The 18,961-nt window shown below is 38.8% G+C and overlaps 1 protein-coding gene across 10 annotated transcripts in view; it reads right to left on the bottom strand.

The window, feature by feature from the left end:
* Positions 1 to 18,961, bottom strand: part of UTRN (utrophin) — a 490,767-nt gene that overhangs the window by 25,559 nt on the left and 446,247 nt on the right. For all 10 annotated transcript variants that reach the window (XM_084777015.1, XM_084777016.1, XM_084777011.1 and 7 more), the window contains 2 exons: positions 17,776 to 17,887; positions 5,767 to 5,903 (listed from right to left, as the gene is read on the bottom strand). In XM_084777015.1, the coding sequence (XP_084633141.1) occupies positions 5,767 to 5,903; positions 17,776 to 17,887 (249 nt within the window). The remainder of the gene's footprint in view (positions 1 to 5,766; positions 5,904 to 17,775; positions 17,888 to 18,961) is intronic.

Here is an 18,961-nt window from a genome sequence, read left to right as displayed (position 1 = left end):
CAAACATTTAGAGTGAGTTCAGACAAAGGCAGAAGGAGGCGGACTACTCACAACTCTACTCACACTGGACTATCTTGATATTCACCACTGGGGAGATCAAAGGCAACTTTCACAGCTCTTACAACATATGTATTTCAAGACAGTAATCACATTTTAACACAGTCAGACTGAGAAGATCAGCAGGATGTGCTACAAATCACCCCCGATTATAGGCTGTTCAAAGATAATGTCCTAGAACGTTCCAAGGGAGATACAATTATTATTATTATTTTTTGTTTTGTTTTTGTTGTTTTTGAGAAGACACTTGATAAGAAAGCTGGATTTATTACCTAGTTACTACCCTATCAATATCAGAAATGAAGTAAAAATGATTTTCTGGCTCTTCATTCAGAAATATAAAAGTTCAAATCAGGTGTACAACAAGTTTCTCCACTTTGATACACTAAGAAGAGAGAAGCCTTTCTGCCTACCCATGTCCTACTCAGAGTCGCCTCATCAGCTCACTGAGAGTGACTTCTCTAGGACAGCATCTTCTAGGTCTTCTCTGGCACCATCCAGTATGATGCTATTACCTACAAGTTCACGCCAGGAAACTAGGTGGGCAAAGGAGTTCCGCTTGAGCCAGGATCTTGGGTCCCGCAATGTTGGGGCAGCCCTGGCCTCTCAGACTCCTGGGAACCCCAAATCTCCATGAAATGCCACTCAAACAATTTGTCCCAATTTAATGGTAGTCGAAATTTTAACTTTTGAGGGACAGCAATGATGAAGTACCTGATGAATGCAGAAATTTCAAAGCACAAAGGAAGATTAGTACTCTGCCTAATTATGTAAAGTCTCTTGAAAAAAGCTAATGCTGATTCAAGCAAAACCATTCTAGACTTCCTTTTCTGTTATATGTGCCTACTTGAGATATGGTTAATGATCTCATTATCTCCTGCCATGAAGCACAAGATGATGTGTGCACGGCAGAAACTAAAGAGATGGAAGGTCATCTTACAGGGTCTGAAGCTAATTTTCGTTAGACCTACTTTCAAAAATGCGCATTCATCTTCTATGTTTGTCTAAATACCTACTCTGTAAATAAGAGTTAAGTGCGCAAGTGTAAAGGAGACGCAGGGACAAGGGACCAACAGAACTACCCTGCACCTTTATCATATAACTATTTCTCACTGCCATTGAAATAGGGGCAGTAAATTCAAGAGACAGACAGATCCACACCACACTTCCTAAACCAGCAACTGCTGAAGAGATTATCTCTGAAACTCAAGTGTAGGACAACATTCAATATCAGCTTACAAAAGAAGTGTGTGTGTGTGTGTGTGTGTGTGTGTGTGTGTGTGGTGTGTATCACACTCGCACACATACATACTGATTCTTAGGAAGTAGATTGTTGCCACAAAAGTGATTCGTGATCTAAGAATGGAGGGGGCAGAAACCTGGGTTGAAAGAAAAACATTTTTATGGAAAATATCAAAGAAAGGAAATAGAAATATAAAGCCAAAGGTTAGGTTGCTTTGCCTTCAGGGGATTTGATTTGTAGGGAGAAACTGTGATCAACACTCACACTTAGTTCTGTAGGAAGAAAGAACAGCATCAAAGTACTTTATTTATGCTTAGGACCTATGGGTAAGGAGGGTTGAGCTCACTTGACAGACTGCTTGTCCTGCGTGAATGAGGTCCTGGGTGCCATCCCAGAACCCAAATGTAGGTAATAACTAATAAATAAGACAAAGGCAATGCCAGCCAGTGAGTTACCATTGATGTAATAACTGAGCTCCTTCCTGCATTACAGTGTAGCAGCTTGGCAGGGAGTTTTGACCAACTTCATATTATATGAGAAGAATCAGACTCTAAAATGTTAACTAAGTCTATAAAAGAACCTGGTGATCCCTTTAATGACACAGATTCCCAGCCGCCTTCTCATAGTTCTGTTCTTTTGCCTCTAAAGCTGTTAGATTGCAGTGTACTGCTGGAAGACCAGACATGGCGCCCACTCCGGTCTGTCTTCTGAGATAGTGCGTTGACAAGTCCCTGACACTGTTTGGTTCTTATGTCTTCATAAGTATGTGAAGAGGTAAACAAATAGACTTCCTTCTCTCTTCACGTGCAGCTATGGCCAAGCTCCCCAACTTCTCTACTCTCTGGATTGTACACTTCCCGCCTCCACCCTGCTATCTGTAATGGCGAACTCCCTCTCAAACTCTGTCACATCAAGGTAACTTTCTTTTCAAGACTTCTTCACTTGTCTGTGTATATGCCTCTGTGTCTAAGCCCTATGTGTACATGCCAGATGTGTGTGGGTGCCTCCGGAGGCTAGGAGAGGGTATCAGAAGCCCTGGAGTACAAGTTACAGGTTGTAAGCTGCCCAACATAGCTGCTGGGAACTGAACTGGGCCCTCTAAGAGAGCAGCTAATGCTGTTAACTACTCCTTAGTTCCCAAGCCAACTGTCTTAATGCTTCCACAATGCTCTCCCATCTCATGGCTCCATTGTGTTGCTTCTAATATAATGTATTGTCCCTTATAGTGCTTCACCACCTCAAGACATGTGGTAGTGAACCCTCCCCCACCTTGAGACATGACCCTAAATCTTGTGCTTGTGAAGCCTCCTGGCTCCTAATGAAGTTCATTTTCTGATGCTTAATTTTATGTCATCACTTTTCCTGAACCATCTACCATTCTTTTCCCTTTACATTACCTGTGAACTCACAAAGTTCCCCATCACTTTCAGGATACACTCTGAAGACACTGGTATAGGTAACAAGGTTCTTTGGATCTGGCCTTTGTGTCTCTTGTTCTTCGTTTTTGATGCTAGTTTCCTCTTAGAGCTTTAAGCTGGGCTTTTGGAAATGATTCATTTGGCCAGTAAGTCTTTTCCTCTACCACTGAGCACTCCAAACTCTCAGGGCATGACTCAGGCTGGCCTCACCACAGCTATCCGTCCCTCCCAGCCCTGGGATCCATCTCCACAATTGCACCTGCTCCGAGTGGAGTCTCACTATGGTAAAATCCTCAGAGCGGTAGAGTTCACTGTGAATGCTTCACCCAATACCAGGAGCAGGTGTCTCTTGTTCTTTATCACCTTTAGGATTTCTCCAGCCAATGATAATCTCCCAGAGGACTCAGGTTACTTTTGCCACCATTTTAGCATATCTGCCCACACTATTATGAATAGGACACTCTTTAGTTTTTACTCATTTATTCTCATTTTGAAAATTCTTGCATACGGATTTGTCAAATTAACTGAAGAAGTGGCAGCATGGGCATGCTTATGCCCATTTAGTAATACATGCTTTTTCCGGTAAAGTCCCTTCACGCATGCCTGCATGGCTGACTACTGGTCAGCAGATAAAACACTACATTTGCAAAGATGAAAGGGAAAGAAGCAAAGGAACGTTCTAACCAGAGCCATAAATAACTTTAACACCTTCGCCACTTCAGTGGTTTTTTTTCTCCAATGTTCTCCTCCCATAAGTAAGAAAATAAATGAAATCAAACTTAAAAAAAAAACAGTAACAAAAACTACCCACTCACATAAATTGTTCTACTGGAAGATTAAGTGACCTTGTAGCAGAAAAGGGCTCAGCAGAAAAACGCACTACAGCAAATCCACAGAGCTCTCTGTAGGGTTTGAAGAAGAAAACTGCCCACACTATCTAGTAGCTCATAAATCTTGTTCAGAGGGGATCATGTGGCATCCACTTTGATCCAACGCCCCTTCCTTTCTTCTTCTGGTATCCCTCTTGGAAAATGATGGGAAATTTATGTTAAGTGGGGCAAGGCATTTCAGGATAGTGTATCAAACTCACAGAGGGAAATTATTTTACAAGGTTTTCTGCTAATTTTTAGTTTTACAAATGTCACTTTAGGGGCCCTGGATATGGCTCAGTCAGTAAAGCATGCACCCTGCAAGTGTCAGGGACCCAAATTCGGTCTCCAGAACCCACAAGAGAACCTGGTCGCCTATGATCTCAGCACTCAGGAGGCAGAGACTGGAGGATGCCTGGGACTTCCTGGCCAGCCTTGCTCAGCTGGCAAGCTGAGGATTTAGTGAGAGACTCTGTCTCAAAAAATAAGGTGACAGCAACTGAACATGACAATCTACATCGATCTCTGGCCTCCAAACATACAGATGAACTCAAGCGTGCACGTACAAATTGAATCTCATGATTATTTTGATGTTGAAAGGCAAAGTATTTAAAACGTTTAAAAGGTGTGTGAAATATCCATCTGTCTATGGCCCATGTGAAGGATGGAGATATTTGGGATTCAAAACAAGAATGACTTATCAAAGGAGTGAAAGGCAGCATTGCTCAGTACAAATCTATTATATTCCCTCCTAGACCCTAGGGATAAGTGGTACTATATCTATAATATTATATGCCACAAATAGCTACCGCAAAGGTTAATTACATGTGATCAGAGCAGAAGTAAAATTTCATCAGGTGTCCACCAAGTCAAACTATGTATTGGATACTAAAGAAGAATTCTTTGAAGCACACAGTCTTTGAAGGGAAAAGCATATTCATAAAAGACCAAATGGTAAATACACTTCCTAAATGTATTTAAAAAGCTTTCTTTATGATAAAACAAATGTGTAAGATCTGTTTAAATGTGTGGTGTGGCAACAATTAGGAAAGTTTATGTTTTTGTGGGTGGTGTACATACTTGTTTGGGTGTGCGTACATGTGTATATACATACATGTGGAAGCCAGAGGTAAATGCCAGCTATCTTCCTAAGTCACTTTTCAACATGCATGCTTTTTAGTTATAAGGGTGTTTTGCTTGCAAACTCAGGCACATGAAAAAGGATGCAGTTGAAATATTGATGCACATATTTTAAAAAGTGATTCAATGATTTAATATCACATCTACTTTGATCTCAATAGATAACTGCCTGGTGCTTTCAAATGCCCATGCATGTCTTCTAGCTCATTTTAAAAAAGACTTTTAAAAGTCTTTTTCCTTCTCATTTCAGGCTCTAGATCCTTTTCTTCTTTAGCTTTTATGATCCGATTGTAATTCTGTTCTCTTATAACTTCACAGAAGATGCTTGTCTCAAAATGCAGACTTTTAAGCAATTTTGTCTAATTCATACAATGTACAAAGTTATTGCATTTTGCTGCTTTCATGTTCAAGAAGACTGATAAGAAACATAAAATGAGATTTTTGGAAAAGATTTGTATTTGAAGTGCAAAATGAAGTATTATTGATAATTTATATTAAACAGATGCTAAATAGAGCTGGGGCTATAACTCAAAGGTAGCGTACTTGACTAGCACATAGAAGGCTCAGGGTCCATTCTAGAACCCCAAAACAAAACAAAATAATAAAAGGTGTTGTAACAAAAAGATTGAAACTAATAAAAATGGAAAAAGAAAGGGAAAAATGAAAGAATGAAACAGCAAATGATACCACAATTTGATTCAAATATTTCTAAAGAGAAAAAGAAAGGAAGAAAGGAAAGAAGGAAGGAAGGAAGGAAGGAAGGAAGGGAGGAAGAAAGAAAGAAAGAAAGAAAGGAAAAAAACACTGGCTGTGACAATATTAAAAAAACAAGCAAAAAAACAAAACAAAACAAACAAACAAACAAAAAACCAAGTAATACAAATCAACTGTTGCTGAAGACCTAATTTACCTGTCTCAAGATAAAATGTTTCACCAGGACATAAATCTTTTCAACACTATGTAATTTCTTTTCTGTTGTTAACATTAAAAATGACCGGATGCAAGTGTTCAACAGACTGAATGCTCGAACAGAACTCACGCCTCCAAGTTGTCTCCTTCCAGCACGGTCTGGACAGGCAGGTAGCCGAGCCGAGGGTGTTTGGCAAAATACTTCTTGGACCTGAACTTGTTCTTCAGCACCTTTGTGAAGTCTCGCACATCTTCTCCAGACGTTGTCTGTGAGGATGAAACATTCACAGTTCTCATTAAAGACAAAGGCTATAACAACACCTACACCAAGATCTGAGCAGGCATAAGCTGAAGGCCATTAAACACCAAGAATTTTGGTCACTTTATACGCTTTTGAAATGCACAGTGTTTCATGAAAACAAATGGCAATGGGGATTCTCGTGAAAAATATATTCAGTGACGATTACATAATTAAAAAAATGTGTTAATAAAAAAAATGTGTTAAGAGTAAACCATTAAGTAACTTATTTATCCAACATTTTAAAAACTTGATCCCAAAACTGAAGTTTTGGAAGGCATACTCGTAGTACACCAGTTTTCTTCCGCAAGTGTGGTGATGGCATTCCAGTTACAGGCTTTTAAGTAGGGCTGAGAAAAGCCTGGCTGGGCTTAGCATGTAGGCCACGCTAGCTGCCCACAATCCACCACACATTCTGGTTGGGAGAAAGTCCAAACAATAATAAAGGGCAGTGGCAGGGTGCACAGAAGCTGCGTGTCCCTCATCTCAGCACATTCAAAATAGAGACAAGAGGACCCTTCAAGGTCAGCCTGGGCTACCCAGGGAGGCAAATAAATAAATGGCAAAGGAGTTGAGCAAGAAAACAAAGCAAACAAGTGCACAAACCCTTCTAACCAGGCATGGTGGCGCATGCCCATAATCCCAGGATTTGGGAGATGGTAGTAAGAGGGGTAAGAGTTCCAGGCTAGCCTGGGCTACAGGAGACCTTTTCTGGAAAAAAAAAGTATTTTAGTTTCTTCACTAATTTTTATAATGAGGGAAAATGTGTGCCACCCAAAGTTGTAACCCAAGGCTGTTATTTCACTGATTCCATAAGTTTCATCACAACACTAAAGGAGAGGTAAAACGTGCCTCTTCCCATAGTGGCTGAAGTCTACATTCAGGATAACAGAATGCAATTCTGCAGTTGGAACAGAGCCAAGGAAATTAATTAAGCCGAATATTTTGCACTAAAAAATGTAAAATATTTTTATATATTTGGTCTAATTAGGCCACCTAATGACAGCACCTAATATCTCTCTGTTTTATGGTGCTAACTCAATGCTTTGGCAAAGAGAATTCAGCCACCTAGCAAAATGGATCATCAAATTCAGTTCTCCCTTCATATTAGATACAGTGCTTTGCTCTTTAAAAGCAGACAACTGTTGCTATTATGGTGGGTAGGATAAAATGAAAAAGAACTTGCTGGAAATTACCGTGCAATTAGTCAGCCTGTTAAACGTCACATGTATTTCTTGCAACATTAGAGTTTTCTTTCCGTTCTATTGAAAATAGATTCCTCTCTCACATAATATACCTGATTCCAGCTTCCCTCCCTCCACTTCTCCCAGTATCTTCCCACCTCTTCCTCTATCCATACCCACTCCTTTTCTGTCCTTTATTAGAAAAGAGCAGGCTTCTAAAAGATAATGTGAAAATATAACAAAATAAAATATAGCAGGATAAAACAAAAACTATTACATTGACGGTGGGCAAGACAAGCACCTCAATGGCAGACTTCTGCTGAAAAGTGGCCTGTTGTGCATGCTGAAGACTATCTGATGTCTTTGGAGGACTTAATGTTACCAAATACCTTTGCTTCCTTCTCTCTCTCCTGGGTGGTGATAATCTTGTAGGTTCTGTGGCTAGTGGTGGCCTGTCACCCTCCAGTTTTATTTGAGGACTTTCTTGGCACAGGATTTTATTACAAATATTGTCCATGTGGATTTCTTGTTTGTTTGGTTTTTGTTTGTTTTGGTTTCTTTTGTTTTGTTTGTTTGTTTTTCCTAACGGCCCTGTTTCTTTTTATGTAACTAACAAATGAGAGGATTTGGAAAACAGAGAGAGAATGAGATAGCAGCTCCCTCTAAGTCCCTCTAGGCTGATTATTCACAAACTTCAAGCCTATAAGAGCTCACATGCACAAGAGAGAGTTGCACCCCCCAGACTGTTCTCTTTTTCCTTTTTCTTCTACAGCTAATAATTGTGAGCCATTGTGAAAATACTTAGAACTGAATAAAAACACAAGTGGCATGTGAATATGCAAGATTAACACTCCATTATCCTGCAGTAAAGTAAAGCAAGAGGTTCAAAACATATCTGAGTAATGGTGCTAGCCAGTTCTCCATTTGCTCTCCATCATTATAAATGAATGAATAAAATATTGGAGAGTATTTCCTATCTATAAAATCTACCGTAGAACTAATCTACTCATGTGAGCGTCTACCAAATCCTAAGGTGTCGAAACCACACAACTTCATCCTTCAGGTCCTGCTGTACCAATGGCAATACCAACGATAAAAGTCAGCTGTACTTTACTATACATAGTATATTTATATATAAAAATAAAATAAATATTTATATATAATCTTATATATGTCTACATGTGTCTTTTGCTTGCGTGTATGTCTGTGCACCACACACATGCAGTGCTTGTACAGGCCAGAAGAGGACATAACATTCCCTAGGACTGGAGTTACAGTTAGCAGCCACGTGAGTCCTGGTAACCAAACTCGAGTCCTCTGTAAGAGCTGCCAGTGCTTTTAACCACTGAGCCATCTTTCTAGTCCCCTTCAGGAGTATTTTAAAATTCTCTCCAATTACTCCTTAATTGAGAACAAATATAGTCACTTCAGGTGCAGTATACTTCGAAGTTATCTTTGGCCTCAGTTGCATATCTCTGTATTAACACACGTGCATGAATCCCTGTGTCCCTCGTCCATGTGTTAAACTGCATATTCTTAGCTTAAATGTTGACACCAGCACACTCTCGCACTTCAAGCACTTTGATGGATGACTGAAAGGCATTTCCCTCTCATTAATGTGACTCACAAACAAAAAGGCAAGGCCAAGGTGCAGAAGAATCAAGAATTCAGAAATGCTAACCTCCGTGCTGTTTACTGTGAAATGACTCCTTGAATAAATTGTTCTTCCACTTGAGCTCAAGAACCATCCATTACCAACGCCAGAGAGGCAAAGGCTCCACGCAGAAAGGGATTGTTTATGATGATGCCAAAAAAGCCCCAAGGACAAAAGAAAACTGCTAATTTTAGATCAATTTAAAGCAAATAACAAAAAGAACCAGAAATAAGCAACACGACATTTATTTTTAACCTCCCAGGGACTTTCTTGGTCAGTTCATAACTGGAATAACAGTATTATCTCTGTCCACAACATTTCCAACATTAGGTTTTTCAGCTATTAAAGTCATAAATAATAAGTTATACAGTAGAAAATACAGAAGTGAAATGATGTAACTCAAGGTTATATAAAAACGCATTGTCATCTGACATGTGAGTAAATGATGAAATGTAATGTGGGCCATGTTCAAACACTGGAGTTAGTGAAGCAAAGCACACTCCTCCGCAGGGTCTACTGCTTGAAGACAGGGCTGATGTACACATGCACACTTTAGGACTGAAGTGCTCTGTTTTCTTATTGTAAGACTCGGAGACTTTTTCTTTTCTTTTCTTTTTTTAATGGCAAAACTAACCCTGGTTTTTCACTATGTTCAACAAGGTAAAATTCTGATGCGTTTGAATTTCTATGGCTTGGTTAAAATCAGTAAGAGAAACTCAAAGCCATTTGAGTCTTAATGGAAAAACAAGAACTAAAGGTTAAGTAACATTGACAGAATCAGCAAGAATAAGACGGGTAATAAGCCACCAATGTAAAGTGGAGCTTGTCTCAGCTTCACCGTAAGAGCAAATGGCACCATCTAAATGCGCCAGGCTTGCTAGGAAACCAGGGAGATAAGAGTTGAAAAAAACCACTTTGGGATGCTAAACTCAGAGAAACAGCAACAGTGCTGCATTTTTAGCATATTGGCCAATATCCCAAAGTGCATCTGCAGTAGCAGGCTGCCAACGAAAACCATGCCAACTTAACAAGGAAGGAATCAGCACTTTCTTACAGTTGATAGTCACAGCCTTCTGAACACAGTGATGCTGGCAGAGGGAGGAGACAAAGCAACTGGTGCTAGTTTGTCCCATTTTATTCTTTCTCTTTGATTTTTTTACTTTCACCGGAACAATTAAAAAGGCACAATTTGGTGTGTTCATATCTCTTTCCATAAAGGAATTTGGATGCTGATGACAGTGTCATATAAGAGCCAATAGAAAGGTGGGTTTATACTCAATGAGACTCAGTACATGTTACCCCAAACTATGGCATTTGACAAAAAACAAAAAACAAAAAACAAAAAAACAAACAAAACAAAACAAAACAAAAAAACCCAGCAGAAGCAGAAAGGTCATTCTCTGATCTTCTCCAAAGAAACTCATGAAGCCTCTCTTGGAGAGGGAAGAATCAACATCTTTGCCTGTTGCTAAGTGCTGAAAGCGTCCCACAATTAGTGTTGGAAACCAAATTCCCAGGGCAAGATGTTGAAAAATCAGATGCTAAGACATGATTAGGTAATGTGGGCTCTGGTGTCATCAATAGACAGATGAGGGTTATGACTGATGCCAGTGCCTGATGACATGGATGTGTGCAGTTCTTTCTGTTTTTCCCTCCCTCATTTGTGTTATCTTCTGATGTTCTTCAGTGTGAAATGACACAACACAATTGTCAGTAGCAGACACAGACTTTCATTTTGGATATCTCAGCCTCCAAAACTCTGTGACAAATAACCAGCTGTGGCTTATAAATTATTCCTTTGGAAGTGTTCTGCTACAGCAGCAACAGATGACTAGGAGCATTTTTTTTTGAAGACACAGGACATGGAACAGCATCTTCATAAGCAGGCTTTGTATTTCTCTAGTACCATGGGCTAAGTCACAACCTCTTTTTTCATTTAGACTTCTTCTGCTTCCCACTCTTCATGAAACTCTTAGCATTAAAGTAAATAGGCTTTCCCATTTCCTCGGGTCTTCATTTCATTATGAAATGCTCCAGAGTCCAGAAAAACATGGCATTAAATGAACTTATATGCCTTTGATAATGTCTTCAGTTATAATATTTAAAAATGGGAAGAAAAGATTTTTTTCTTCCCTTACAATTCTTCTTCGAGCCCCACCGTCTATAACCAATGTACTCTTGAAGATGTTTAAAAGATAAAATGTTATACAACTCTAAACTGTCATTTTCTAGAGATGCAGTGATGATGCCTTAAATGTCATCTTCTGAAATCTTCTGCATCCCATTTTAGTTAAATATTGGCATGCAACTCCACCTTAGACCTCACCAGTGCTCAAAACATGGTTCAGCCTAAAAGCAATAATGTGAGGAGAAAAAAAAATCTTTTTGACTAGACCTTTTGGAGCCTTCCTTTCATTTTGGGGGTGATGGGGAGATACAAATAAAGTTTTCCTCACCCCAACATTTTCCTCTCTAGCCCCTTCACCTGCATTAGTGTTTCTTCACTCCGAGGAAAACCCATGACAACTGCAACGCCATAACTACTGGGAAACTCCCTGCTCCTTTGGCCTTCAACTGAAATTCTCACTGCCTAGCTGTAAAGCTGCTGAGCAAGGGCACATCTCTGGCAATCAACTTCAGCTGTGTTCTTGTGGCAAGGGGGCAATCTTTACTCCTCTCTTGATGACTCTAGACTGACCCTAGCAGAGATTACAAACAGTTCCTCTTCTCCTTTGCATTTGCCCTATTCAGTGCTCACCCATAGTTATAAATTGTACACACTCTTATAAATCATGTGCATTCCACAACTATGAAATTTAATGACATACAATTACTGGCACAGCCATTAAGAAAAGGGGTCTGAAATCCTCCAAAGAAAGATCCATACAAAGTGATCTAGAATGCCAACTTCTAGACACACATCCAAAGACAATAAAGTAACATCAAGTTCTCGAAGAGGTACTGTACTCTCACATTCCCTGTAGCATGATGTGTAGGAGCAGAGATGTAGAGTCAACTTTAATATCCAACAATACATGGATAAAGAAAATCACACACACACACATACACACACACACATACACACGAACACACACATATGCACACCATGGGGTGAGGAGTGTTACTCAGCCTTATAAAAGAAGGAATTCCCACTATCTGTAACAACAGAGATTAACCTGGGGAAATTATACTGAGTGAAATGACTCAGATATACAAAGAGAAATATTACAAAAATCTCATTTATACATAGAATCTTTAAAAATAATTCAGACGTCAAACCGATACCGTCAGATGGTAGAATGGCCAAATCCGGAGAGAGGTTTAGAAATGGAAACATATCTAAACTGTGGGTTGTAAGGTCAGTAACATCGGTGACTTCCAGAGCAGATGGCATGGTAGCTCTAGTTAAGAGTGTATGCTGGGTCTGGTAGGGTAGCCCTGTACTTCCAGCCACTCAGAAGGATAGAGCTGGAAGGCTGCAAGCTCAGGGTCAACTTGAACAATTCTGAAGCTCTATCTCAAAATAACAATGCTTTTTAAAAGATCTGGGATGGAGCTCAGAGGAAAAGTAGCTGCCTGTGTGAGACCCTGAGATTGGTCCCCCATAATGCCTATTACAAAAACAAAACACAGCCAACCAAAATGTTGTATAAATGAAATTATAAAGTAATTTAAAAAAGACTTCTGCATTCTCTAATAAAATGAATTCTTTTTCTAATTCAAATTAATATTTTGGTAATTTATAACAGTGAGATATTTAAAGAAGACTGAATTAGAGGAGTTATTGCTATGGAGGTAAATGGTTTTATTATTTAAATATGATGGAAAGTCTATCTGAAAGTAATAGTGTGGAAAGGTAGGGTCCTTGAGAGTAGATTACACCACAGACTCTTATGGGTAGATTAGATCACAAGAGCTACCTTCTAGCAGTGAAAATCCCTGATAGGAAATGCATTTCGCTCCTTCCTTACTTGAAGAAACACTAGCCAAGTAAGAGGCTGATCATTTCACGTCACCTACCTGTGGTCTGTTACAGTAGCCTATAAGAGGCTAAGCTTGGTTGCCAAGTGTTCTCCGGCAATCCATATATTAAGGGCAATCTCCAGGAGTGTCCTTATTGGAAGTTAGTAGAAGCTTTTGAAGGTGAGGCCAACTCATTGGCAGAGTGCTCTTGAAGGGGATTGTGAGAAAATGAATCTGCACCTTTTCTCTGCTTGCATGCTTCTACCATAATGTACCATCCTTTCCAGAGGCCTAATGCCAAAAGGAGGCTACAAGGAGTCCCCCACAAGTATCAGCTGAAGTGTTTTTGTGAAAAAGAAGGATGCAAGTGGATGAAGAGCGAAAGGGGCAGACATTACGGATAATCATGCTGTCTCTTGAGCATAAACCTTGATTGAGTTGAATGAAGGAATCATTAAAGCACAAAATTGGATTAGAGAATAGTAAACTGTTAGTAAGAGTTAAAAATAATTTCCTAGAAAAAGAAAAATTCTGCTCCATTTCCTCATGTAAATATTTTATTATCAGTATTATAAAATACCTCCATGAATCATGATAGCTAATTCATACACCATTAATTTTCCTACGTCTAAACCCAAATTCTGTCACAAATCAAGTAATAAGCTGATACGTTGGTGAAACATTTGGGGAGTACAAGGGACGTAAAATGAAGCTTACAAATTATTGGGGTTTTTTGTTGTTGTTTTTTTTTTTAGCAATAAAAGCATTGAGAGAAGGGTAAAATGTGACCTTGAAGAAGAAAAGGATGAGCCAGTGATGTGAATGGATCATTTTCTTAACCGGAAATGAAAATGGGTTGTGAGAGCTGAAAATACCAAGATGCTTATGGAAAGGTCATATCCATTTAATGTGCAAGTATCACTTATTATCACTTTACTGAGGAAAAAAAGAAGTGCGTGTTTAAGCCCATTTTTCAAGACAGATGTTAAGGGAAAGATGGATGGACCATAAATAAAGCTTGTTTAACAAGAAGACAGCAGAAAGAGAAAGGAAAAGCTCTAAAGAATGTAGGATAAGAAAAAAATAAGGAAATCAGTTAAGCCATGTCATACCATTGAAAACCTAGGCAAACCTAGCCTCTAAGACTAGGTTTACAGCAGTATCTCAGCACTTCAGAAAAGGTCATAGGTCAAGCTCTGCAATAGATTGCTCCTCGAGCATGCTCTTTGGTAGGTCGTTTGCCTAACACGTGGCTCCGGCACAAAGCAGATAAAAAGGAACTAAAAGTTGTAGGTTAAATGTAGAAACTAACCTGGGTAGGACTGCCACATAAGTTCAGGAAAGGGCAAAGGACCTCCCAAAACATGATGTGAAAAAGCATGGTATCATCCGGGAAATTAAAGGGTCAGCTGGAATCTCAGTCACTTGGAAAGGAATACATAATAAAAAGAGTTTGGGATGACTTAAAGCAATGGTCCTCAACCTTCCTAATGCCACGAATCTTTAATAGAGTTCCTCATGTTGTGGTGACCCCCAACCATAACATTATCCTTCATTACTATTTCATAACTGTAATTTTGCTACTGTCATGATTCATAATGTAAATATCTGTGTTTTCTTATGGTTTTGGTGATTCCTGTTAAAGGACCAACCATTTGACCTGAAGGAGTGATGATCCACAGGTTGAGAATTGCTGACTTAGAGGGGTTGGTTTGTGTGTGTATGTGTGTGTGTGTGTGTGTGTGTGTGTGTGTGTGTGTGTGAGTGTGTGTGTGTGTGTGTGTTTTCAACACTGGTAGTAGTAGAGAGGACTTCATACATGCATTCGTCAACACAGGCAGCCTTCCATTGGCCAATGATTATTTAGCATGTCTTGATTTCAAATTGCTTGGGGATGATAGAAAACTGTTAGAAATGATTGTATTTACTAAGACTAAATATAGTAATTCTACAGCATTACTCTATCCTCATTCACTTATCTTGATTTTCCCATTTAATATTAGATCTTTATAATTAGCTCCCTAAATTTCTAGCTATTATCATGTGAATATTAATATTATATTTCTTCCCAGTCCAAATCCCTTATAAGGATCTAAGGGTGTCATAAAACGACATTGCTTTCACCAAGCCTTTGACCTCCATTGTACCTTTCATTGGACAGAAGGTCTAGGTAGTTAGAATATTCCCATGCTCAGACGATCCCCAGCTTAGTTTAATGGTCCTTCATGGTCACTTGAGCAGGGACCCCACCTTTTCATTTTTCTCTGGGTGTTTCCATTTAGGACCCAGGGTTTCCTGCCATGCCTTGTTTGAAGGACAGGTTCCACTTGGGTTCTATACCTTCTTGTCAGCCTCTTTCCTGCCATCAGGGAACTTTCTGAGGATGCTGCTTCTTCCTTCTGCGATGTCCCATCTGTCATTCTACCCTGTTCTTTACCTGGTTGCTGAATCTCTCCACCTCCAAGTTCAACACAAAGGCCGGCTTCTCAAACAGGACCTGGTTTCTCTGATCAAATCTATCTTCATCTCATCAGTCTATCTCCTTTTCCTGCTTTTCAAAGGCGCTTGCCACATCCTTAGTCATCCCATGTCTTCTCTTTCCTTGCTCAATATCATATATCCCTCCTTCCTATATAGATAGAAGAACTTCCTATAGAGATAGAAGCACATCGGGATTCTCCTCTTTCCTGGGAGCAACTGACAAATCGTTACTGTTGACACCACAAACAGAGTCTCTCCTTGGTCTCCCTAAGCGTAGGGTTCCTAGCCTTCTAATCTGTTCAAGTTGTGACCTATAAAAATAGTACATTCTCAGTTCAATGTATTCCATCCACCCCATCCCACTCTCTTTTAAAAGACTGAACAGACATTACCTTCCGTTCTGATAGCTCAGGGTTGCCTACTTCTTACATCCCTCAGATTCACTGAACAGCATATCTACCTGGAAGAAAGTATGCCGCTCAAGAAGTTATGACTGTTTGTCATAACTTAAAGCTGAAGACGAGATGAAGACGAGCCTTGACCACTCCGAGAAGACTGGTCCAAAAGGAATGAGGATTCTGAATCCTTGCTGCAGCGCTGAGATGGATATGACCTCTTAGAACTCAGGAGTCTCTCTCTTGAGGACCTAGCAAGCCATTCCTCTGAAAGGTGATGATTAGGCAGAGGCACCATGTCTCCCAATCTTTATGCTTTATCCTAACATCACTCACGGCAGACACAGCTGGTTTCAGGTATCACACTGGCTGCCTTTACCATTTTTCACTTGCCTTCTACCTAGCTCCACTCCCTGTTCCTCTCTCTCCCTTAGCCACTGTCACCCTGTAACACACTTAGATATTTCTGTGCCCTGGAGTGTATGGACATGTTACTCACATGTGCATTGTCTACTGTGTAGACTGTCCTTGCCACTTCAGCAAGTGCCTTGCTTTGATAATAATGGCTGACACATGATAAGAGTTCAATATTAGTTTGGTTAGTAAATAAATTAATAACTATAATAAATGATACTTCTCTAGCTTCCTTGGGAGCAATATTTTCTTAGTTAATGTTAGGCATCAAGATTATTTCATCCATTATAAGTCAGCAACATTTTCTAGACAATTCCTCTCAACATGTAAGAGTCTCTATTTACTTAAAATAAGACACTAAGAATAGAAGAATTATATGTGCATATTTTATAAGTACTGCTGCCTTTGTATAGATTTATGATCCAAAAAGTTACTTACTTCTCTAAACGAAAGAAAATATACAACACTATGAATAAATTTTGGCATGATTTGGAAGGAAACTAAGGGATAGCAACTAACAGAAAATGAGGATAATCTCAGGACAAAGCAGCTTTAGATCAAAAGAACCACATATCTGGGGGGCTATGACAAAATGAACATATTAGCACCTGTGACAACATCATGCGGTGCCAGAGACCTCTTTTGGAAAATGACTCAGCATCAAGTATTTTGGCCATGAAGATGCTAATATTCATTGACCTAGATCACCCGCTTCTAGTCATTTCCTCAATGGAGATATAATTTATATAACACATATAAAGTTCTGCCTTCTCAGTAATGCTTTTAAATGTTGCTTATAGGAAACTGAAGACCTAAATTTAAATGGTGTTAGACCAATTATAGTAATTCATTCAATTAATATTTTGTGACAGAAAGCTGAAAATGGGGGGCAGCTATTATCTACAAAGTCAAATGAAAAACTCCAAATTGAAAAAAAAATCTATTAACAGCAAGCATGGTGGTGCATGTCTTCAATCCCGGCACTCAGAAAGCACACATAGCTGGCTCTCTGTAAGGTCAACACCAGCCCTATACACATAGTGAGCACCGGGCCAGCCAGAGCTTCAAAGTGTTTTTTTTTTTTTTAATTAAAAAATTGAGTATATATATATACATTTTATAAAATTAGAAAATGCAAAAGCATTAGAAGGTGATTTCTTCAGGAGCTAAACATGTGGATGAATCATAGTTTTTATTTCTCTATTTTTCATTTTTGATAAGGTGCAACTTTTTTCAGAAAACATCCTTTAAAAGTCTAAGATAAATAAGGTTGTTTTCAGCAAAGTTTCATTTTCAACATAGATAAGTCAATATGAGTTCTTTGTTTACAAAAAAAGTTAAGTTTAACATCAAAACACATATTTGAAAAGTTAACAAATTGTATTTGGAATAACAGAATTTTTCATAATTCAACATGAGAAGTACATGTACTTAAAAAAAAAAACAAAAATTATGCCCATAAATTATTGATGGAAGTTTTAAAACACAGTTAAGTAAGATGTATTAAATAAAAATGTCAGGACTAGCTGGCCAGTGGTGGTGCATGCCTTTAATCTCAATACTTGGGGGAGGCGCAGGCAGGCAGACCTCTGTGAGTTCGCGTCTAGCCTGGTCAACAGAGTGAGTTCCAGGATAGCCAAGGCTACACAGAGAAACCTTGTCATGAGAAGCCAAGAAAAACAAACAAACAAACAAATAAATAAAGCAAGCAAGTCAGAACGTTGAGTTGATTTAAAAGCTCTGTACTCACTGGTATGCAGTATTCCACCATTGGGTAATGTAATTTGTGGCCCTTTGCTGTTCTTCCAGAGAAAAAGCAACTCTGGCAGACGTCATAGTTAAAATGCTTTAGGCTCCTGTATCTGCAATGGATAAAAGAACAGGCATCGGTCCTGGTACTTAAAACAAACTGGTCACTTGGTCACAAGTTTCAGGGGTCCAAACCATCAGGCAAAGCAATTGGTGCAAAGATGCAGCACTTTGGATCTCAGCATCAATTTAGAAGCGACAGTCATCTCGTCAATGATGGAGGAAGAAATTTTTTGGAATTTATTTATTCATTTATTAAGAAGGATTCGGGGATGGGGAGGAAGTAGAGACCTTGCTCCTCAGTTGTTTTATGATTTAAAATTTTTTTCTATATTACTGAGAGTTATATGCAGTTATATAATAAAATATGATAAGCATATGCAAACGTGTTTCAAGAGTCTTAAAATACGCCTGCATAGGTTTACACATGAGGAGAAGTCTAATGTCAGTGTCAGCAGATTCTGCATGATATTTGAATGTGGACCCAAAAGGACAGAAAAATGTTATGATAATGAGTTTGATACATACAATTTTAAAATACCAAGTAGATCACTAATAAGAAATGAATATAAAATTCCATCACAAGAGCATTGGGTTTTACAATGAGCATTTTAAAGGTTCTGTTTAAAATAATCATTGGAGGAAAAAAAAAACACCACAGTGAGAAATACCTTGTAACCAAGAACAAGTTAAATACGATCCTGATCATTACACAGTCTTGAGAGAAGTAATGTTTTAAGCCTCTATACATCGATGTCTATTTGTAGAAACTATACTCTAAGCTCCAAACTTCTATGGGGTCTGAAGGGAAAACACTTCCCAAGTCATCCACTCAGTTATGATAACTGGTGGCACTAAGAAACATGCATTATACCTGTATCTATAGATGGGGGGATTCCAAAATGCCAAGACTAGCAGAGCCGAAATACAAAAACACCGTAAAGGTTACGTGAGGCTAATATTATAAACTATTAACTGTATTGCAAGTTATGTGAAGACCACCTATTTATGCCAGCTTCATTATGGTCCTGGTTTGATATATCACATATACTAATATCTTTTATTTTATTTTATATTTATATAAATTTCCATTTATTTATATTTATATAAAATATCTTATGTTGTAC

Source organism: Acomys minous (assembly GCF_964271855.1).
Source record: "Acomys minous genome assembly, chromosome: 3".
NCBI lineage: Eukaryota > Metazoa > Chordata > Mammalia > Rodentia > Muridae > Acomys > Acomys minous.
Note: the sequence above shows the minus strand (reverse complement) of the source record. Positions and strands in the feature narration are given on the sequence as shown.